The 24,651-nt window shown below is 39.3% G+C and overlaps 1 protein-coding gene across 7 annotated transcripts in view; it reads left to right on the top strand.

The window, feature by feature from the left end:
- The window catches only part of ldlrad4a (low density lipoprotein receptor class A domain containing 4a), a 339,264-nt gene that overhangs the window by 42,623 nt on the left and 271,990 nt on the right, over positions 1-24,651 (top strand). For 4 of the 7 annotated variants that reach the window (XM_069922456.1, XM_069922455.1, XM_069922457.1 and 1 more), the window contains one exon: positions 18,123-18,530. The exons of the other annotated variants lie outside the window; for them this stretch is intronic. In XM_069922456.1, the coding sequence (XP_069778557.1) occupies positions 18,491-18,530 (40 nt within the window). In that variant the 5' untranslated portion in view covers positions 18,123-18,490. The remainder of the gene's footprint in view (positions 1-18,122; positions 18,531-24,651) is intronic. 7 annotated transcript variants of the gene reach the window in all.

The following is a 24,651-nucleotide window of genomic DNA, read 5'->3' as shown; positions in this document are numbered from 1 at the left end:
TGTGGCTACCAGAACCATACACAAACCGCCCAGCCAAAGTTTTATGCAATTGTGATATTACTTGCTGATTGAGACAAGCATGTCATATGTCTTCTTTACCACCCTATCTGTATAGCCACTTTCAGGGAGAGATGGACTTGCACCCCAATATCACTCTGTTCATCAGTACTCCTCATGCTCCTTTCATTTACTGTGTATGTTTTCCTTATATTTGACCTCCAACTCTGATGAGATGGGTTTGAACTAGTTTGGCAGGGAGCTGGGAATCAGAATGTGAGTAGAAATATTGGGTAGAAGGACAAAAGCAAGAAGCTATGTGTTCTGAGTTGGTGTTGAAGGACAGGCAGGGGACAAAACAAATGTAGCCAGTTAGGGGGTTTGAAATGTGTCTATTTCAATGCTAGGTGTATTAGGAGTAAAGGGATGATCTTCGAGCATGGATCAGTTCATGGAACTGTGCCTGTGACAGAAACTTGACTGGAAGATGGGCAAGATTTGGCTGATGCAGGATTTGGGGTTGAGATGCTTTAAAAAGAATAGGATGGGTGGTAGAAAAGAGGGAAGAGTATCATACTGGTCATGGCTATAGAAAGCAAGGACACTGCAAAGGTATTGTCCACTGAGTCAGTGTAGGTGAAAGTCAGAAATAGGAAGGGAGCAATCACTGTGCTGGGAGTAATCTATAGACCCCCAAATAACCCTGGGGACGTCAAGGACCAAATAAGCAGTCAGATCTTGGAAGGTGCAGGAAATGCAGGGTTGTAGTTATGGGTGATTTCAACTTTCCTAATATCGACTGGCATCTCCTGACTGCAAGTGGGATAGATGGGGCTGAATTTGTCACGTGTGTTCTAGAAGGATTCCTAACACAGTATGTGGACTGGCTGACAAGAGGAGAGGCCATACTCGATCTAGTTCTGGGTAATGAACCTGGTCAAGTGGCAGACCTCTCGGTTGGGAGAGCATTTTGGTGAGAGTGACCACAATTCTCTGAGCTTCAGCATAGCTATGGAAAAAGGACAAAATAGGAAAATGCTTAACTGGGTAAGGGATAATTACGAAGGGATGAGGCAGGAACTAGCGAGAGTAAATTGGAAACAGACGTTCAATGGTGAAAGGACAGAAGTAATGTGGAGAAAGGGTTTTACTCTTTTGATAGAAGGAGGATGAGCGGAGACATGATGGAGGTATTAAGAGGAATAGATAGAGAGGACAGCCAGCACCTCCTTCCCAGGGCACTACTGCTCAATACAAGAGGGCATGATGGTGCATGGAATGCACTACCTGGGACAGTGGTGGAGGCAGGTATATGGTGAATTTCAAGAGGCTACTAGACAAGCATATGGAGGAATTTAAAGTGGAATGTTATGTGGGAGGCAGGGTCTAAAGGTTGGCACAACATTGTGGGGCGAAGGGCCTGTACCGTGCTGTACTGTTCTATTCTATAAATCTATAAACCCCTCTATCACTATAGTTTTTCCAAGAGTACAATAACAAAGGCAAGCTATGTGGTCTAGTATATAAATTAACTGGATGGCTAAGCCATAAATGAAATATACTCTGATGTCTGAGAGTTATTAGTTTCAGGATGGATATTGTGAAGAATGTTTTGCCATCAATTGGTCTTAAAGAACCAAATTCTCTGATGTGGCAAATTTTGACTGACAGTGTAAAATGAGTGAATTGGTCCAAGACACAAGAATCTTGCAGCAGGCTGCTAATTGATATTAATATCGAACAATACAAGTACAATTTACCCTTACTGATGTCATATGAAAGAATATTTATGCTGCTTTATTGGATTAGGTGTGAAGAAGGTGTTTGGCACAACTGACTTCATTTGGTGGAGTATTGAGTGTAAAAGTTTGGATCTTATGATACTTACGAGGCTTTGGTGAGACCACACTGAGAGAGAGAACCTTGTTCAGTTCTGATCATCCAGCTACAGGAAGGATATCTGTAAATTGAAAGGGGTGTGGAGGAGATTTACCAGGATGTTGCCAGGACTAGAAAGCTTAATTTATAAAGAGAGGTTAGATAGGCTGCATCCTTATTCCAGAAGTGCTGAAATCTGAGGGATTATTATCTGGAGATTTTTAAATAACGTGGGCATCGATAAAGTGAATGATCATTGTCTTTTTTTTCCCCACAGTGGATCATAGTAGATTTGTGATTTTTATAAATGACCTGGACGAGGAAGTGGAAGGGAAGATCAGTGAATTTGTAGATTACCTGAAGGTTGGAGATATTGTGGATAGTGTCAACCAGCCATTCTCAACCTTTTTTGGTTTATGGCCCCTTCAGGACTCTACTCAAAATTTATAGAACCCCCCCCCCTTCTGTGTGAAACAGTCGTTTAGTTGATTTCTTCTATACTTCTCTCCTACCAACTGCATAAAAGCATTAAAAATATTTTATGATTTCAGTCCGTGCCCCCCCTGCCCCCACCTTAAATGTACTCTGGCCTCCAGTGGCGCCCATTCAGAATGGCTAGAGTTTAAAGTTATTGTAGGTTACAACAGGATATGGACAGGATCCAGAGTTGGGAGGAGAAGTGGCAGATGAAACTTAATCCAGAAAAGTGCACATTTTGGAAGATCAAGCTAATGTGAGGTGCATGGTTAATGGAAGAACAAAGTAAATGGTACAACTCCATTGATGCCTTATGGTTGCCACACAAGTTGATAGCTTGGATAAGAAAGCATATGGTGTGCTGGTTTTCATTACAGGCAGTCCCCGGGTTGAAAACACCAGATTTACAAACAACTCATACTTGCATACCGAGAAGCCAACTGGAAATAGAATGCTGTGACCTTCCGGTTTGAATGTGATTATGCTGTAGGATACTCTCGCGCGATGCTGTTGTCACCCAGCAGGGAGAGAGGGAGCAAGCAGGCAGGAACGAGGGTGCGAGCGTTTCAATAACAGCAGTTTTTCAGATGATGACATTCACTGAAGCTGCTTCACTTTTTTCTTTCTTTTTCAATATTTTTATTAACATTGAAATATCACATTCAAAAATACATATTTTACACATAAAATTCAAAAAGATACATTACACTTAAATCATTATCATTTCATCCAAAGTACTCCACATATTGAGCAAACAGATAATATTTTTTTCTGATATTATTATTTTATTATTAAAAAAATAAAAGTCTAAACCCACTACCAAGAAATAAGCTGTTTGGCCACTGTTATGAGCCCAGAGGACCCCAAAACCCAGCAGCAATAGATATTCACCAAGACAAATGATTACTTAAACAAAAGTTGCTTTTACTTATCTTTAAACATGAAAACACTTTAACTTATCACTATTGACTTAACTAACATAACTTAATCCCCTTCTAATTCTAAGTGCACGTGTATATAATGTGTGTGTAAGTTCAGAAAAGTTCTTTGATTCACAGCCCAATCTCGCTTCTCATTCCTCCAGGTTCACTGGTTGCAGGCAATTCTTATACTGTGCACAGAATTTAACATTTATAAAGTTCATCAGGCTTTGGTTCTTGAAAGGTAGATGGTTATCACTCAGGAAGTTTCTTTTTGGTTTTCAGAGAGACATTTGTTGTACGATGGACACCCAACCGCTTCAGTGTCTTGCCGAAGAAACTTTCCCCCTCAGGGTTCTCCAGATGATAACCTCTGTCTTTCAGGTCACCACAGGGTGCCTTTTTGATTTTTCCTATTTCAAGTGAAACATTAGACAGCCAGTCCTCTCCTCTTGCATGAACCATAAGGGCTTTGACCAGGCTGAACTAAGCACTCACAACCCGTCTCCCAAATGGGGTTTTCCACAAGTTGCCAGCTTGTCCTGTTCCAGTCCCAGCTGCTGTTGCTGGGTGTAACACTGTAGAACTGATCTCTGTCTCTCTTCTCTCTCTGAGAGAAAGCCTGTTTGACTCTCTCTGCTTGCAAAACCACTCCAGACAGAATGTGTCTCTGACAAGTTCTTTCATCTGTTGCCTTTTGTAAACAACAGTCCTTTAGTGAAGTCTCTTGGGCACTCTCCAAAGCTTTTGCAAAGACTGTTGGCCCCGACATGTCTAGCATGGGCAGATCTCCAGTATTTTAAATAAGATCTTTTAAAGTGTTTGTATGTGACCTACACTAAAAAACCTTTCCCAGTTTATCTCCCATAAACATATCCAGATACTCTGCCACACCACAAAAAAAGAAAAGAAAGACAATTCTTATCAGAGTGATAAATTACCTAATTAGTCAACATCATTATCGATGTTACTCAAGTCTCACTTCTTCACTACAAAGCTGTCTGTGAGTATTGTGTATGAATAATAAAGAAATAAAAATCGTAAATAAAATTCAATTTAATAATTTGATTCCTTCACGTTGCAGAAATATATCAACTATCATTGGACTGTTCAGGAGCATTTAATTTTCTGCTTTTGTAACTGTCTGGTATTAAATTTTAACAGATATTATCTCACAGAAGAATTCTACAATTGTCACTATTATAATCTCTCAACAATTTGTTGACATTAAAGTAGAGTGGGTTTTGGGTTTCATTTAAAAAAAAATCCGTTCCCAGTGCCTATTGGGATCTACACCAGGAAACTGACAGAAGCAAAGGAGGAGATTGTTTAGAACTTGATAGATCGTTCAGTCCTCTTTATGCATGGGCATAGTGCTGGAAGACTGAAGGATAGCCAATATTGTTTCTTTATTTAAGGAAACTGGCCGATGAGACTTGCATGTGTGGTAGGGAAATTATTTTTTAAATATTTTATTTAAAATTTAAAAACCACAATACATTCAATTAATAATGAATTGTATATAAGAAAATACACGTGGTATATAACCTAATCCCTCCCTCCCTCCCCACCACCTGCCTCCCTCCTAAATACCCCTTATAAAGAAAGAAGAAAGGAGATTATCAAATGGATATATAAATTCAAATCAACTACCATGAAACCGAAAACCACCATCATGACGAGCTATTGAAAGCTTAAATTTTCAAGCCAACATGTTGTAAATATAGGCTCCATATTTTCAAAAAGAAATGATATTTATCAAATTATAAGTTTTCAAGAGGAATACAAGATCTCATTTCAATATGCCATCTCTGCATCTCCAAAACCATATCAGACTTCCAAGTAATAGTTACACATTTCCATGAAACAGCTAAAGTAAAAATTCAATTTGATACATAGTTTACCTTAATTTAAAGCTAAACATTTTATTATTTCCTAATAAAAATAACATTGGATTTAATAGAAGTTTAACTTTTAATACTTTATCTAAAAATGCTTTAATTGGTTACATTTAAGGAAAGACTGGATCGTTACATGGATAGGAGGGGACTAGAGGGGTATGGACCGGGTGCTGGTCAGTGGGACTAGGAGGGTGGGGATTTGCTATGGCATGGACTAGTAGGGCCGAACTGGCCTGTTCTGTGCTGTAAGTGGTTATATGGTTATATGGTGTCCAAAAAATGACAACCTTAATACACTGTAAATTCGAGTGAAAAAAAGAACCTATCTCTTTATGACATCCAAAGCATAATTCTGAAGATATTAAATTAAATTTTTTTAATTTTTGAGGTGATAATATATCTTACATTAATAATTTTAGTCATATTATTTTTACATGACATTCTCCAATCATCTTGATCTATTCTACCTGAATCAATTTCACACTTTAATCTTGATTTATGAATATCTAATTTTGGCATTTTCCTTTGAAGTAGTTTTTACATTTGTGAAATAAATTTATTAATATATCTTTTAGTAAACAGAATTTCTAACTCAGATTGTCCAGATTATCTTAGACTTTGACCTAATTTATCAATTAAAAAAGCTTTAACTTGATAACAACAAAAAACAGTATTATTTGGAACATTATATTTTTCGTTCATTTGTTGAAAATATATAAAATAACCCATTGAAAAGAAATAAAATAACCAGCTTTAAAACAGTCTCCTATCATTTTAATCGTCATTTGATTCCATAACTTTAAAAATTGATTATTAACAGTAAAAGGAAAAAGTTTATTTTGATATAAAGGTGTTTGATGTGAAATCTTACCTTTCCCACCTACCTCATAATCTATTTTATTCCATAATTCAATTAAATGTTTCAGTATAGGTGGGCCCTTATTGCCATTTAATAATTTGATATTCCATTTATAAATACATTCTTGTATAGATTTTTGATTTATTTTATTTATTTCTATATTAGCTCATGTTAAAGATTTATCCATTGAGGTAGGGAAATCATTGAAAAGTTTCTTGGGGTAGGATTTACTCGTATATGGAAACGCATGAACTTATTTGGGAGAGTTAACGTGTCTGCAGTAGAGGCAAATGTTAAGAGGCATTTTGACAGATAGATAGGCAGTGGAGAGGGATGTGGTCCATTAGTTGAAGTTAATTTGGCAGAATGTTCAATGCAGACTTGGTGGGCTGAAGGCCCTGCCCTGCACTTTTCTATGTTCTCTTTTTCATATTCTAAAATTAAGTTATGGTGATACAAGGCTGCAACAAGGATGGCTATAATGCTTAAAGTTTGAAGGATTGTTGGTGTGATGTGATCTTAGAATGATCATTCCTTTAAATCAAGATGTTTATTATTTATTATGCTGCAGCAACTTGTATAATGCCTTCAAAGTCTAGTAAAATCCCCAGGTGTTTTATAGCACTTTCAGGGGGATAAAGAACCAAAGAAGAAAGAAATGACTGTAGCCACACAAGAGACTGCAAATGCTGGAATCTGGAGCAACACACAATTTACTGAAGGAACTCAGCAGATTAAACAGCATCAGTGGGAGGAAAAGAAATTGTCAAGATTGTGAGTGGGAATTCTTCATCAGGACTGAGTGAGTGGAGGAGAGAGAGAGATCTGGTTTCATGAAAACAGGGTGGGAAGTGTAAGACTGGAGCCAGTGAGGGAATTTTTAAAAAAACATAACGATGCAAATCGGTAGGTAGGTCTTCTGGTCCATAAAATCTGTGCTTCCCAATTAACCTACACCACACATATTTTAGAACAGCCATTCTCAACAGGGAGTCATATGGCCCCCTGGAGTGACAGCACATTTAAGTGGGGGGGGGGGGGTGCACAGACTGAAATCATAATTTTGTTTTTTATCTAGTCGGTAAGAGAGATGTACGAAGAAACCATCTAAACTTGATTGCTTCGCTGATAAGGGGCCATAAACTTTGAGCAGAGTCCTAAGGGGGTCATAGCCAAAAAAAGGGTTGAGAATGGCTGTTTTAGAAGGTAAGAGGAAATCTGAGCACTTGGGAAAAAAACCCTTTCAGGTCACTGGGAGAATGTACAAACTCCTTGCAGACAGCACAGGAATCTAAACTGGGTCACCTGTACTGTAATAGCATTTCACTAACGGCTATGCGAACTGTGATTTGTGGACCAGGGAGAAGTGAAGGATGATTGACAGAGGCTATTGACTGGCAGATGTCAGATCATGGGAGGGAGAATCAACTTGGTAAGGTGGACGACGGAAGACGATTCAAACAGGGCAAGTAGTTGATGGGTAGGGACAAAGGCTGTCAATACTGGAATCTTCTAAATAGAGGTGACAATAATGGTACTGTGAGAGACTAGTCTGAACCAAGGCGAGGTTGTGGGTAGAGGGGAAAAATCCAGAATGGGAAATAGGGGTAAAAGAGGAAGGAGGGTGATTTGGTGAAGGGATGGATTGGATGTGGCTGGTAAAAGAGACAAAAATGGGGGAAAGAAGAATAGTGGAAGAATAGAAGGCTTAGGACACATTACCTGAAATTGGAACATTAATTGTTCATATCATTAGGTTGTATTCTGCCTAGGTGGAATATGGAGTATTGTATTTCTCATTTATGATGGACCTCACTCTGGCAGCAGGGAAGGCCAAGGATTGGTAGGTTGGTGAGGGAATGAAAAGGGCAATTGAAATGGTATGCAGTAGGAACTGGGATGGCTATTGCAGATAGAGCATAAATACTCTGTAAAACAATCTCCAAGTTTACGCTTTGTCTCATGGTAAGTGCCAAATGCAGTAAATGAGGCTGGAATCTCTGATTCTCCTGGAAGGTCTGCTTAGCTCCCTGGATGGTGATGACGGAGGCAGTAAAACAGCAAATGTAGCCTCCTGCGTTTGCTGAGGAAAGTATTGGGGCATAGAGAGTTGGTTGGGGAGGGATGAGCAGACAAGAGAGTGATGGAGGGTAATGATTCCACAGAAGGCAGAAAGGGGTAGATGGGCCTGGTGGTGGAGTCGTAGTTGGTGGAAATAATGATAATGTGCTGAATGTGGAGGTGAGTGGAGTGAAAGGTGAGGACAGAAGAAACCCTAGTTACTATACAAAAGTGCTGGAGAAACTCAGCAGGTCCTTCAGTATTCAAAGACAAAGATATATAACTAATGTTTCGGGTGTGAGCCCTTCCTCAAGGTATGAGCAAAAAGCAGACAGATGCTGAATAAAAATGGGGGGGAGGCGGAAACAGGCCAACAGCCAAAAGGCCATAGGTGGACATGGATAGGAGGCAGGAGGAAAAAGCTGAGAACTGATTGGGGAAGAGGTGAATGCAGAGCTGGAGGAAAGGACATAGAGGGATAGGGAGAGAGATATGGGTGGGGAGCTGGAGGAAAGGAGCTATAAGCATAAGGAAAGAGAAAGTGACAGGAGGTGGGTAGGGATGCGTGTAACAGAAACTGAAGAAGAGGTCGATATTAATGCCATCATTTTGGCGGGTGCTCAGATAGAATATGAAGTGTTATTCCTCCAATTTGCAGGTGGTCTCAGTTTGGCAGTGCATGCCAATCATGCCATCATATGTCCAGTCTCTGAACCACAATGGAGCACCAGATGCAGTAGATGACCCTACAGATTCACAGTGAACTGTTCCTTTAAATCAAGATGGACTGTTTGGTGGCCCTGAATGGTGATAAGGGAAGAACTGTGGTCCCAAGTGTAGCATTTCATGCAGTCACAGGGGTTAGGTACCAAAGGGACGATTGGTGAGAAGGGATAAGGGAGTCACAGAGAGGTTGGTCCCTGCATAAGGCATAGAGGTGAAGATGAGCTGGTGGTGGGATCACATTATAGGTGGCAGAAATTGCAGAGGAGCTTGCCACTCCTTTCTCTCTCTTTCCCTTGCCCTCTGTCTCCTTTCCTCCAGCTCTGCATTCAAAGAGCTACACCCTTCCCCTGAGCAATCCTTAGGTTTTCTCTCCTACCCCTCCTATCATGCCCACTTATGGCCTCCTGGGTGTTGGCCTGTGTTCCTCCCCCTGCCCTTTCTTCTCTCCTCACCCACCTTTTCATTTCAGACTGCTTTTTGCTCATACCTTGATGAAGAGCTCAGATCCGATATGTTGGTTACCTCATTTTGCCTCTTATTGAGACTGCAGGACCTGCTGAGTTTCTCCAGCACTTTTGTGTATTAACTACAATCACAGCATCTATGGACTTTTTTGTTTCCCCATAAAAGAAACCCTATCTTTGTGGTGTGTGGAGGGAATGGGATGAGTGTGGATCCTGAGAAATGTTTGGGGAAGCCATATTCCCTGAAAAAGAAGGGTATTTCAAATGTCCTGGAATGGAAGGCCTATCTTGAGAGCAGATGTGATGGAGGTGGAGAAAATGGGAGAAAGGGATAGCATCCTTTCAAGAGAAGAGGGGTAGTCAGTGTGCTGGTAATAAATTCAGTATAAGGCTTGTATCCTGGAAAGGAGTGATCTAGAAAGGGGAAAGAAGTGTATGAAATAGTCCAAGTGAATTTTGGAGCAGGCTGGAGGTGAGTAATAAAGTTGATGAATTCTGTTTGGGTTTAGGAAGCAGCCCCAATGTGTTCATCAACATAACAGAGGAGGGTGGATTTAGAAACTAAATCTAATATGGGTTATTTTAACCTATATTTGTTAAGTGTTTAAAAGTACACATCTTCAATCCAACGGAAAACTGGAAGGTGATTACATCTGTAGTTGCTTATGTCTCCAAATTCTTATACTGGTCTAATAAAAGATTTCCTGGACAATTTCCAAAGCAAATCTCTCGTGGCCTCTAACTGTGAACCAGCAGTACTGTTGAGAGAAAAGCAACGCATCTCCAAATGGCATGGGATTCAATTGGAAATGGAGTTTTGTATTCTGGAAAATCGTATTGAGCATAGTTTTCCAGGAATGTTATCCCGCCATGATATAGGGGAGTTGCCTATATCCAGAAATCTATTCATCTCTCTATTAAACACATCAATGACAAAGTCTTTATAGGTAGAGAATTTCAAAGACTCGGCATCTTTGAGTGATGAAATTTCTCTTCATTTCAGTTTGAACTGGCCTACCAAATATATTGCAAGTGTGAACTCTAGTTCTGTACTCATTCCAGGAGAAATTTATTACATCTCAGTTGAAGTTTTTATTTGCTTTCAAGGGCTGACATTTAAAAAAATATATTTTAAGGTAAGTGTCTCCAAAACTTGTTTTATGAAAGACTGGAATCCTTTTGCAAATCATCTGTTGAGAGATTTGTTTTTCATATTTTGCATTCAATGAAACAGAAATAGACAAATCTTGCAGTATTAATATTTGTTTTGAAGAACTTTAATGAAGAGCAGCAAAAAGAAACTAATTCAATTTTTTCTAAATTTTGGCTCAGAAAATAAGTTTGATTTGTCCACAGTATGTTGATGAAAAAAAAACATACACATACATATAGTTCAAAGGTTATTCTTTGCATGTTGTAAATTAAACTTCATGCAAGGTATTTCTAGGTATGATGTTGCAGTTCCATGTTAATTGCCGTTTATTACAGTCTAAGTTCAGTAATCATGCCTTTTTATTCCCAAGGAATGTTATTTGTGGAAATATGCATGTTAAGTTTTGGCATTAAATTCTAGAAAATAGAAATGAAAGACTGATGCACAAATATCTTTGGCTTGGCTTCGCGGACGAAGATTTATGGAGGTGGTAAAAAGTCCACGTCAGCTGCAGGCTCGTTTGTGGCTGACCAGTCCGATGCGGGACAGGCAGACACGATTGCAGCGGTTGCAAGGGAAAATTGGTTGGTTGGGGTTGGGTGTTGGGTTTTTCCTCCTTTGCCTTTTGTCAGTGAGGTGGGCTCTGCGGTCTTCTTCAAAGGAGGCTGCTGCCCGCCAAACTGTGAGGCGCCAAGATGCACGGTTTGAGGCGTTATCAGCCCACTGGCGGTGGTCAATGTGGCAGGCACCAAGAGATTTCTTTAGGCAGTCCTTGTACCTTTTCTTTGGTGCACCTCTGTCACGGTGGCCAGTGGAGAGCTCGCCATATAATACGATCTTGGGAAGGCGATGGTCCTCCATTCTGGAGACGTGACCCATCCAGCGCAGCTGGATCTTCAGCAGCGTGGACTCGATGCTGTCGACCTCTGCCATCTCGAGTACCTCGACGTTAGGGGTGTGAGCGCTCCAATGGATGTTGAGGATGGAGCGGAGACAACGCTGGTGGAAGCGTTCTAGGAGCCGTAGGTGGTGCCGGTAGAGGACCCATGATTCGGAGCCGAACAGCAGTGTGGGTATGACAACGGCTCTGTATACGCTTATCTTTGTGAGGTTTTTCAGTTGGTTGTTTTTCCAGACTCTTTTGTGTAGTCTTCCAAAGGCGCTATTTGCCTTGGCGAGTCTGTTGTCTATCTCATTGTCGATCCTTGCATCTGATGAAATGGTGCAGCCGAGATAGGTAAACTGGTTGACCGTTTTGAGTTTTGTGTGCCCGATGGAGATGTGGGGGGGCTGGTAGTCATGGTGGGGAGCTGGCTGATGGAGGACCTCAGTTTTCTTCAGGCTGACTTCCAGGCCAAACATTTTGGCAGTTTCCGCAAAGCAGGACGTCAAGCGCTGAAGAGCTGGCTCTGAATGGGCAACTAAAGCGGCATCATCTGCAAAGAGTAGTTCACGGACAAGTTTCTCTTGTGTCTTGGTGTGAGCTTGCAGGCGCCTCAGATTGAAGAGACTGCCATCCGTGCGGTACCGGATGTAAACAGCGTCTTCATTGTTGGGGTCTTTCATGGCTTGTTGATGACTCCATTGGAACATTTTGGTAACATAAGTTGAAGTTCTGATGAACCAAAACACAATTAATGTCTCAGAATAAAATCAAAATGCATCTATTTTTAGAAATACCTGTACCACAAAAGATATTGAAATTTAAATAAGTTAGGAAAATCTAATTAGCTGGGTCCAATTGGTCTATATTTAGCTACCCTTAATCCAGAACATGATGACTCATTATACCATCTACAGTCTGTCCTTGACCGCCTGAATTATGTGCTGGTCTATTGTTCTCTAAATTCCATACCAGAACAACTTGAACATTTGTCTTCAGAGACAATAAATTTGCTGATTATATTCATTGATGGAGATTCTCCTTAGAAGTCAAAGCAAGTTGCTAACAGTTTGTTTCAGAAAAAATCAGGAAATTTATGTTAACTCAAATTGCCACATAACTAGTGTACTATGTGAACTGTGGAACAGCCTGTCCATCAAGCTGGGCCAAAATTTCTTAGATATTCTAAGTATGTCTGTTGAAGGAGGTTAGTTTGACAAAATTGGAAATCTATTTCTAAGAAGTGATAAATTTAAGTTATGGCTTGTTGAATGATTCTTTGTTTCTCTTCAGATCAAATTCTTTCAAATCAAACAATTTATTTTAAAGTTCAGTTAAACAGGAAAGTTTGCAGATGCTGTGCATGTGATCGGAAGCAAGGGATACATACAACAAACATTTTGGGCCTTCGCCTTCACCTGCTTTTTGCTCATACTTTCACTAAGGACTAAGGCCAGAAACATTAGTTACATCCCTTTGCTTCGTATAGATGCTGTGGGACCTACTGAATTTCTCCAGCATGTTTGTGTATTATTCTTAAGAGTGCACTTCTTTATATGTCCGATGTAAGAAAGAAATATTAATTAAGACCTAAATTATGCTCTAATCTGAACACTGCATGAAGGGTTTCTTAGAGAAGGCAAGCGTGCATTACCCATTTGATGCAACATCAATTATTTGAACGACTGTTGTGGAGAAACCAATAGGCTTTTATTCACTGAAGAACAAAGGCAGATTCATATTACTGACCTGCATTGAGGAGGGGGCTGTGGAATAGTCATCTTTATCCAGGAGCCTGTGGTAGGGGCCACAGGTACAGTCAGCCAATGGTGTGCCTGAGCAGACAATTAATATGCAAACAGTAGTTTTCTACATTCACCCCTTGTTTTTAAAAAGAGTCCAGCAGGTGAAGTGGAATTTACAAAGTCACAAATTAAGTCTCTCAGGCAGTCTGGCCATTTGTTGGGACTGTCATAGTACCGGTTGTGGCTGAGGTGCAGTGACAGGGTCCTGGACGGTCTCGGGGCCTGAATTTACTCATTGGTGTTGTGCTGGTTGGAAAGCTCTGATGAGTCTGGTGTATCCTCCCTTGGGACAGGGGCAGGGCAGCAGGGGTCAGGTGTATCATGTGTGTTCAATGGTGAAGGGTGTGTGGGGTGATCCGCTGAAGTCTCCAGGGCCCCTGGAGGCCCCAGGTCCCTAACAGAGACGGTGTCTTCGTGTCCATCAGGGTATGCCTTGTAGGCATATTGGGGATTGGCATGGAAGAGATGTATCGTTTCGACCAGGGGATTAGACATAACTTCTCTCATTCTTCTGAAGTGGGACCGGTCCTGGGGATGTTAGCCATACCAGCAGTATGGTCCCTGTTGCAGATTTCCTGGGAAAGGAAAACATATGTTCATGCGGTGTGGCAATTGTGGTAGTGTATAGTAGAGACATGATAGAATGGAGTATCTCTGGGAAGACCTCGTGCCAGCAGAAGACTGGGAAACCCTTAATCCACAGGGCCAGGAGGATGGCCTTCCAAACTGTGATGTTCTCCCTTTCCGCTTGTCCATTCCTCCAAGGGTTGTAGCTCGTGGTCCTGCTTGTGGCAATGTCCCTGGCCAACGGGTACTGGTGCAGCTCATCACTCATAAAGGAGGACCCCCAGTCACTGTAGATATAATGGGAAGCCAAATAGAGTGAAGAGACTGCACAGGGCCTTGATGTCTGTGGCAGCTGTCATGTCCGAGCAGGTAATGGAAAATGGGAGTATTTATCAATGACATTGAAGAAATACACATTGAGGTCAGTGGAGGGCAGAGGTCCTTTTAGGTAGACACTGAGGTGCTCAAAGGGGCAGGTGGCTTTTATTAACTGCGCCCTGTCTGGCCGGTAGAAGTGTGATTTGCACTCAGCGCAGACCTGGCAGTTCTTTGTCATGGATGTGATCTCGTCAATGGAGTACCATGTCCAGGTGTAAGAAGCTGTCTGTGCTCCCACTGTTGAATAAGCAACTCATCAAGTGGTATTTACCTTAATGTCTGTCATTGACCTGGCGAGTTGGTATGGGCTGTCCTAGTTGAATTGATGGAGCTCAGTGTCAGATCGCTGCTCATCACTGCTGTGGAAGATGGCGGTGTCCAAGATGGTGGCCCCAAGGCCCACATGTGGTGCTGCTGGATCCTGAAGATGGCAGTGTCTAGGAAGACAGCCCCCATAATCCACGCTGCTAAGAAGTGGTTTCAACTTACACACTTTGGCATAGTGTCCTTTCTTCCTGCAGCTGGAGCAATTCAAATTCTTTGCTGGGCAGCATTTCCTTTAATGCTTGCCCAGGCAACAAAGGTAGCACTTTGGGTGCTCCCGGAGCACCGTAGCTGTGATCGGGTCGCCAACAGGACAGGGCACGTGGAGCACTGCTGCCGTGATCGGGTCGTTAATGGAGTGGGGGGTGGTGGCGCATCCCAAGATGGTAGCGCTCAGGGTAGCCATAAGGCAGCCACGTTTTTGGTCAAGTTGGCCTTTATGCTCTGAAGAGCCACTTCTAGCATACCTGCCAGCTTGACTGATTGCCGCAGACTGAGCTCCCCTTACTCCAAATATTTCTGGCGGATGTAGTTTGTCTTGATCCCCGCAATGTAAACATCCTTGATCAGGTCCTCTGTTTACTCCGCAGCAGTCACGGCTTTACCTGCACAGGCCCTGCTGAGGGATCGCAGAGTTTGAAGGTACTTGGCATTGAACTCACCGGGTCGCTGTTTGCAGGTGACTAGATGTTGTCTGGCGTAGTCAATGTTGATCTTCCATCAGGTACTGACCTTTGAGTATGTCCATGGCTTCCTGGTACGATATGGCGTCCCTAATCATGGAGTACACCAGAGTGCTGACCTGGGAGTGCAGTACCTGCAGTTTATTGAAATCTGACTGTACTATGGTAGAGGATGCTTGCAGGAATGCTTCAAAGCAGCGGAGCCAGAGTACGAAGTTGGTGGATGTCTCAGGTGATTGAGGGTTGATTTCCAGTGTTTCTGGCTTCAGGATCTGCTCCATTGTAAAAAAACTTGCAGTGATAAAATTGATGCACCATCAAATACTTGAACAACTTGTTGAGAAACCAATAGGCTTTTATTTACTGAAGAATAAAGGCACATCCATACTGCTCAACTGACCTGCACTGAGGAGGGGGCTGTGGAACAGTCACCTTTATCCAGGAGCCACAGGTACAGTCAGCCAATGGATGTGGCTGATCAGACAATTATATGCAAATAGTGGTTTACCACACCATTCCTTTGAGAATGTGGTGGAAGTCTTGAATTGCTGCAGTACCTCTGGACCAATGTTCCCTCTCATTTTCAGTCGTCAGGGTGCACAAAAATCTTTGGTTGTGCAATTTTTTTTCCTGTGGCAAAAGTATGTGCGCACTGAATGCTTGTGCAAATGCAAACTTGAAATTGTTTCCAGATCATTTTGGCACAGCCTATCTCTCATGGCTAATAAAACTGTATTGGCATGTTTTAATATAATAAAAGTATGATTGCATTCTACAGAGTAATGCATTTAGTTAAGATTTTAATCTATACTTTGAACTACTTTAATCAGTTTGTTGTTCCATTAAATAAAACATCAATGAGTATTTCTTATTTTTAATGTGATGCAATGTCTAAATAAATAAATAGCAATAATACCCATCAATTCACAGATTATTATTATTAAAGTTACTGGAAATGGTTAAATCATAACTCATTCAATTACTAGTTGACAAACTATCCAGATGCTTAATGTGAAAATCTTCACACATAGCACAGTTTATGTAGGTTTACAAAATATTTGACTTAAAACTGCATAGAATAGCAACAAAATAACATAGATATTTCAGTCACTGTTATTTTTTTCCTCTCCTGTCTTTGGTACTTGCCCATTCTAGACTAATAGAACTTCTACCCAATTAATAGCTTTTGATTCTCATTAGCATATGCAAATGACATTCACCTAAACGATTTCTTAGCTTGTTTTTGAGCTGATTCATTAGACTAAAACCTCGCTCACAGACTGCACTATATGCAAGAAAGGTACCCCCAATGTCCATCAACTGTGTAAGGTCACAAAACTGTTCATTTTGAAAGTTTGAAATCAGTTTGGATTTCATTTTTATTTTCATGGAAAATTTGAAATAATGAAACTGTAACTATTACAGTATTTTCATCTGGAAAATCATGATCTTTTAGACAGGGCATTAACTTGTTTATCGCCAAATGTGAAGTCACAATCTGCAATTGCAGAGAAATCAAAAGCTGACCATTCTTATACCTCACCTTCAGGAAACATTTCTTCTAAATGAACACAAAGATAATTTATAAAAGTCAACAGCAAACTTGTATCTACTTTAATTTTTTCACTTCTTGAAATATTGTCTCCCAGATGTGAACTTGCAGTACAGAATGAGACATTTCTTGACAGAAATGTCTGTGGTTTCATCAACTGTTAATGTGTGGAAAATCAGCTGATGCTATTTCTTCCAACATGTCTTTCTGAACCAGATAGTTGATAGTCTCCAGAAATTCAAATGCACAACTTTTGCTTCGCCAGCTGTCTGGGAGTTGCACGTATTTTTCCATATGTTCATTAATGTGTTATTGATTTTAACAGCTAACAACTTTAAACAAATTTGCAGTTCTTTTGCGCTTCATGCCCTTCAATAAAAACTCAGTCAACTATCTACAGAATTTGAAACAGATCTTTGTAAATTTTACGATATGAACTCTGTCTGCCAAACATGGCTGCAGCTGTACAAACCGGAACAGGAAAGGTGAGGTGATATATTTAGTGATGTACAACTAACTAGTTAACAGAAACAGTTATCTAAGAGATTATTTTAGGTAATTAACCTTTTCTATGTACGTTAATTCCCTTTGTGCACTGTGTAGTAGAGACACTTTCCAAATTCTAGTAATTTTCAATTCCAAAACATGTAATCTTTTAAGAAATGTAAGCTTTGATATTCTGAACTACAATCTTATCATTCCAATAAACCAAACGTTGTAGTTGCAGCTTTATGTAGCCTTTAATTAGTTGATATAATGAATTTGCATAACTTTACATCAAGATTTTCATAACGATGTATAAACAAAGCATTTGACTATATTTAAAGACATAGTGATATAAAATGATAATAAAAGATGATTAATAGATGATTAAAACAAAATAAGATGTTAAAATGAATTCAAGGAAAAGTATTTCTATGCTTACACCTCCTCCATGGTTCTTTGAAGACTGAACGCAAGCTCCCTGTTCACCTGGCTATTACAACATATGATGTCATAGTAACTATTGTAACATGACAAACAACAATTTTTCTGAAAGGGATAGTCATAAAATTAACAAAAATCAAAAACACGTTTTAACCTTTACACTGGTTGCAAAACCTGTGCGCACGCGCACAAACAGAGCATTCAAGGATGATCAACAAATGCCTATGTTGTCAATGGTGTCCATTTCTATGAAAGAATGAAACTTATCTGTATTGAAAATTTGTTGATAAACTAAAGCATTGATTTTATCACTAAACAATGTGGATTTACATTTCTCAACAAAACCACTTAACTATTAGACGCTGTACATGACTCATTTAATACTGAATATTAAGCATTGGTCACATTTTCATGACTATACCTTTCGTTATATTGCACTGCAAAGTCAATTGAATTATGGCCTTGAGATTTGCATTTCCTTTTATTTGATGTGTTTAAATTTCATTTTAGAGACAGTTCGTTTATAATGTCCATTGATAATGAAAACGTTTATTTTTAATTTTTCAGGAGTTTGCCCAAAGCAATGAAATGGAAATGGAAAATGCTTGTGACTGAATCCTAGCGAAGACACGGGAATTATAACTTCTTGAATGAGGGTCTTTTGGAATGGTTCCTTATTCTAATGTGAATTTCAAATTGACAACGGCAAGATTCTTGTGGTTTAGTGGATAGTTATCTGCTTATATATTTATCAGTTTGGAACTTCAACATTTATTTGTACATTTGCTTCTCAAGATTGTTTGCAGATGAAACGCATTACATTTAGAAATGGAATGTCAAGACCTGCCGTGGAAGTATCCTGTTTGCTTCCTGCTCCGTTTTGCCCAGTAAGGGCAGGTTGAAGTTGGAATTGCAATCATTGCTTGAAAAACAGTATGCAGGAAGCTGGTTTTCAAGCTCCAAATGCTTTAAAAGGTATGTATTTATAATAGATTCACTGGAGGAAACTTCACATTGAGACCACCAAACAATGTCTTTCGTGATAACTTAAGGGCAAAAATTTTTTAAAATTTGTGAAATTTCATTGTCATTTGATTGCATTTTGATTATAAGGCAAGTTGAACTTGAGTAATCCATAAGAAACTGTTTTACCCTGCAAATGGATGATATAACATATAACCATCTAACAGTTTACGGCATGGAAACAGGCCATCTCAGCCCTTCAAGTCCACGCTGGTTCACTCAAACAACTCCGCTAGATTCCCCCACCTATTCTCCGCCCATAACCCTCCAACCCCTCCTATCCATGTATAGATCCAGTATCCTCTTAAATGAAAGAATTGACTCTGCCTCAACTATTTCCTCTGGAAGATTATTCCATTCAGCCACCGCTCTCTGAGTGAAGAAACATCCTCTAATGTTTCTCCTAAAATTTCTCCCCCTTACCCTCAACTTGGTCCTCTTGTTTCAACCTCCCCCGCTCTCAGGGAGAAGAGTCCACTCGCATCTAGTCTATCTATTCCTTTCATAATTTTAAACACCTCTATCAAATCTGTAAAATATTATTATCATTGTGGATCTAAATCTATGTTCTATGACTAGCCTGAGGGTTAGCTTTCATAATCTATATCTAATGTATGTGCAAGGAAATAGCAGTTCTTGCAGTAGTGGACATTGATTAGGTGATCACTCCATTGAGCACCTTCACTCTGTCTGCTGCAACAGCAAGGACTTCCTAGTGGCCAACTACTTCAGTTTCACATCCTATCCAGCAGATTGACGTGAATCTAGGAGTCATAACCTCAAGTTTTGGGGGATAGATTTAGGATGGAGATGAGGAATTGGTTTTCCCAGAGAATAGTGAATCTGTGGAATTCTCTGCCCAAGCTAACAGTAGAAGCTACCTCATCAAATATATTTAAAACAGAGTTGGATCAATCTTTACATAGTAGGGAAATGAAGTGTTATGGGAGAAAAGAATGGCAGACGGAGCTGAGTCCTCAGCCAGATCAGCCATGATCTTATTGAAAGCAAAGCCGGCTTGACCATCCAGAGCCTACTCCTGCTCGATTTCTTATGTTCATCTGTTACCAGATTGTTGATTTTTCAGCCTCAACTTAATTTGGCAACAGAAACTTATATTAGAAATTGTTAATTTTTTGGAGTACTAACTGGCCACTCTCATTGTAACTTGTAACTTTTCTCTATATCCTCATTGAACCTATTTTACCAATTCATTAACTGCCTTGCAAACACAAAATACTTAGAAATTCTTTAAAGGACAGAGAATACCTTGTAAGCAGGTTTAAAAAAAAATTAACCTTGGAATGTGGGCTTTGCAAGCTGATCTTGCATTTAATTGCTTATCTCTATCTGTCCTTGAGAAGGTGACAATGAATTGTCCTGTTGAACTGTCCTTGAGATGCTGTTAGGAAGGGCATGTCAGAATTTTGCCCTAGCGATGGTGAATGAACAGCAATATAATTCTATGTCAGGGTGATATGTGGCTTAGAGGACAACATAGTGGTGTGGCCTTTGTCCTTGTTGCTGGTAGAGGTCATCAGTTTCAAGGGTACTGGTGAGTTCTGCAGTACATCCTGTATATAGTACAAACTGCTGTGACTGTGCATCAGTGGTTGAGTGAGTGAATGGTTGGACATGGGCTGCTATGTCCCATATGATATCAAATTTTTTTAAAGATGCACTCAACCAGGTAATTGGAGAGTATTCCATCACACTTATGAATTGAGTCTTGTAGGTGATAGTGGTTACGATTTGGGGACTTAGCGGATGAGTTACATGCTGCAGGATTCCTAGTCTCTGTCTGCTCTTGTAGCCATGTATGTCTATGGCAACTCCAGTTTTTGATCATTGGTAATGCCCAGGATATGGATATGGATTAGGAGATTCAGTGATGAATCAGCTAGATTTTCTCTTTTTGGATATGGGGATTGCTTGGCACTTGTATGGTGCAAAATAAATTCTATTTTACGTAAAAATAGTTCGCTGGATTAAATTCTCAATTTGACCCTATTAATCCTAATTATATTCAGCTGTGGATATCAACATAATTTTCTACTGCTGCAAACCACACTTCTCTCTCTTAGCCTGCTGTGAAATTCTCTCAGCACTCTTTGTTTTAAGGGAAAAAAAAACAGCCATTTCAGTCTAATTTAGCTGAAAATTCTCATATAGCAACTCTTCACTGGTACTCATGCCAATTACCTTTACTATGAGTATTTCCACGATAGTACAATAAGAAATGTATTTTGGAAGTGAGAAGAAACATATATGAAATCCAGACAGTTATGTGAAGAACTCCACGCAGACGTAAACTGAGATCAGGGTCAAATCCAGGTCCTTGGAGATGTAAATTAACAGCATCACGTCATTACAATGCCCATTACCTATGAATTACTTGCAGCTAAATGAATATGTTACTTTTAATTTAAACTCCAATACTGAACTGAAAAATCGAAAGAAATAGTCATAGGGGACTGCAGCAAAGATTCACCAGACTGGTTGTTGGGATTTGAGGTCTGCCATTTGTCAAGAGTACAATGTCTGTGTTCTGTAGAGAATGTGATTGAAACTTTAAAAGTTTCTATAGGGCTTGACAAATTGGATGCAGGGAGGATATTTCTGCTGGCTGAGGAATCTAGAATCAGGGGTCACAGCTGTACAATAAGAAGTAGGCTATTTAGAACTGAAATGAGGGGAAATTTCTTTGCTGAAAGGCTGGTGATCCTTGCAGTTCTCTATACCGGAGGGCCATGGAAGTTCAGTTAATGAGTTCATTCAAAACAGATTCTTGGATATGAAGGGATTTGGGAATAGTGGCAGAAAATCAGCTGTGATTTTGATGAATGGTGGAACAGGCTCAAAGTGACAAGGGAAATGTAATTCTTAGCAATAAAAAAACCACCGTAATTCCAGCATCCTCAATAAATACTATATTGTAAATGTGCCATTTGTCAGCAGTAGTGTCAAAAACTAAACGGAAGATGCTAGAACTAGATATTTGAGCATTTTAGTTGACCTAGTAATAGTTGATTGTTTGCCTCAATCTTTTGCATGATGCTGGTATCTTGTTAATGTGACCGCATGTGTTTGTTCAGATACTCCAATTTCCTCCCACATCCCAAAAATGTGTAGGTTGGTAGGTTAAATTAGCACTATAAATGTTCCTGAGGGTATAAATGTGTGATTGAATCTGATAGGAATTGATGAGAAAGTGGGAAGAATATAATAGATTAGGATAGGATCAATGTAACAATTAGTGGGGTAAAGAGTCTGTTTCCAAGCTCTAAATCCCTCCATGACTTTATAATTCACAAGATGGGTGTTAATTAGCTTGGTAATTCTTAAGCCTCAATTCTATCTATTCTGTGTTCTGCGGTACCACATTTGTTCCGTTCAAATTGATCACAAATGAAATAACATTTTTAATGTGAAGAGTGGTGTCGTACAGAGATTGATGCTAGAGCCTTCACGTTTTACACAGAAAATAATGACTTTGGAACATAGATAGGGTAGATAGAATCTTTTTCCCAAGTTAAAGATGTCACGTTTTAGAGGATGTTTAATGTGGGGTGTAGGGGAGGAGGTGAGATTCAAGGACAATTGTGGGGTACAATTTTTAAACAGAGAGTGAGAGGTGCTAGTACAAGCTGCCAGGAGTAGAGTGGAAACTGCCACAAAAGTAGCATTTAAGATGCTTCTAAATAGACATATGAAATATCAGATCCAAACAAAAATTAAAATCCCCCTAACCAATTTATTTTGTCTTCCCTCTACTGTTTTTAAAAAGACATCCTTCATGAAGGCTTCGTCGTCATAATTTGAAGCATAAATATTCATAAACCTCCAGCATTCTGGTTGAATCTTGCAAAATGCCATTACTAACCTTCCCTCTTGGTCAATCACTTACTCTTATGTTCTACTTTTATTAATTAAGATTGCTGCCCCTCTTGCTTGTGAACTAAAAAAAGATGATATTACTTGCCCTACCAACCTCTTTTTAACTGAGCATGCTACAATTTAGTAAGATGTGTTACCTGCAGAAAAAAAACTATGTTCACCTTTAATTTTTTTAAGTATGCCAAGACGCTTTTTCTTTTCACTGTTCTGTTCAACCTTTTAACATTAAAACTAATAAACTTTAATGTTCTATCCATACTAGTTCTTTAACAAATGTTATTCAGCAATAAAACCCTTTTGATTATTCAAATAATAGTGATCTTTCCCCTTTAAAAAACACATATAGTGCCATTGCTCTGACGATGATGTAAACAAGAAACCCCGGAAGCCTTTGAAAAAAGCCCACGGAATCTTCTGAGGAAGAAGAACTTCTCCCTTTAGCACCATCTTGTAAAAATGCTCCTCTCTCCCCTCCCAGCGCCATTACCCCCTTAGACTACTTTTGCAGTTCTTGCTTTTTCTTGAGCTCTCCATGCAAATTGCAATAACATTCACTTTTATTAATAACTCAAAGATGATTCAGAATAATGCAACTTTTACTTAGTCCCATTATGAACATTCTTCTCCGTCTTCTTATTTGATGACTTCAGTTTTCTCATAATCTTCCTATAAATTCCTCCGCATCTTTCTTAGACTTGAAAAAATGCTGATTTCCCTCCATCCCTCAGTGTCGCGGGGTATACCATTGAATATCTCATTTTTTTACTGCAATTGTCTCCGCATCATCAGACTTCTACCTTTCCTTGATCAAACTTGGTCTAAAGACCTGAAAGAATAATACCTTTTCGCTGTCGATCTCAAGTGGCCCACGATGTTGTTTAGAATAATCAAATGCTGCTCCCAAAGTTGCCTCCTGACTGGCTGTTGTTGCTGCTCCTCAGGTCTTCTGGGACCGAGGGTCCGATGAGCTCTTTCTACATGTCGTTTCTTTTTTTTTAAAACTTTACGTATAGGATTTGAAATACATACAGAAAATAAAAGTAACTCCTTACTAAACACTAATACTAATAACCCTACTAATCACCCCCTCCCCTTCCCACCCTTACCCTACATCCCACCCCAAACTACCCTTATGTAAAGAGCCAAAAACATATATCAGCAACTCCGTTGCTGTGGAGTGTGCCAACCCTTAACATCTTAAAAAAAGACATTTAAAATGTATCCAAACCCATACATTTCAAATATGGAGTCCACATTTTAACAATAAAAGAATAATTATTCCGTTAATTATGTTATCTTTCTAAATAAATACAAGATCTCAATTCATTATGCCATCTATGTATATTCAGTTCAATATCATTCTTCCATGTAATTGTAATATATTTCCTAGCTACAGCCAACACCAGATGAATAAACGCAATTTGAAATTTATCCAAACTTAAAACCGTTGTTAATGTTGTGGTATAACCCATTAAAAAAAAGTAATGGATCAAGTGTTAATTCAACTTAAATAAATCTTCCAAAAACTTCATAATTCTTTTTCAAAAGGATTTAAAATTTTCACAAATCCAGACTGAATGTAAAAAAGTACTTGTCTGTATTCCACAACAAAAACACAAATATGAAGAACTAAAACCATATCTTTTTAACTTCTCAGGAGTTAAATACATCTGATGCAAAAAATTATAGTTGACTAAACTATATCTCGCATTAATTAATTTAGTTACACTATCTTCACACATAGTCATCCATTCTTCCTGAGATAATAAAATAGATAAGTCCTTCTCCCACTTATTCTTCATTTTTTATAAATCTAATTTAACCATCTTCTCTTGAAGCAAAGCATACATTTCAGAAATAAACACTTTTTTTCCACCATCAACAATTAAAATCTCAAAATTAGTTTACCTAGGTAATATCAAATCCCGTCCAAAATTTTCCATTAATAAAACAAGCACTTGATTATAGACAAATAAAGAACTTGGCAATATCCCAAATTTTCTTTGTCTAGTAAAAGAAAAAAAAAGTACCTGCCTCAAAACAATCCTCCACCAATTTAAAACCCTTCAAACCCCAAGTTTTCAAATAAAAATTATTAATAGAAAAAGGAATTGTTTTATTCTGATATAATGGCGTCTAAGCTGAGCTTTACCTTTAGTTCCTATAATTTGATCTC

The sequence above is a fragment of the Narcine bancroftii genome, chromosome 2, assembly GCF_036971445.1.
Source record: "Narcine bancroftii isolate sNarBan1 chromosome 2, sNarBan1.hap1, whole genome shotgun sequence".
Taxonomy (NCBI): domain Eukaryota; kingdom Metazoa; phylum Chordata; class Chondrichthyes; order Torpediniformes; family Narcinidae; genus Narcine; species Narcine bancroftii.
Note: the sequence above shows the minus strand (reverse complement) of the source record. Positions and strands in the feature narration are given on the sequence as shown.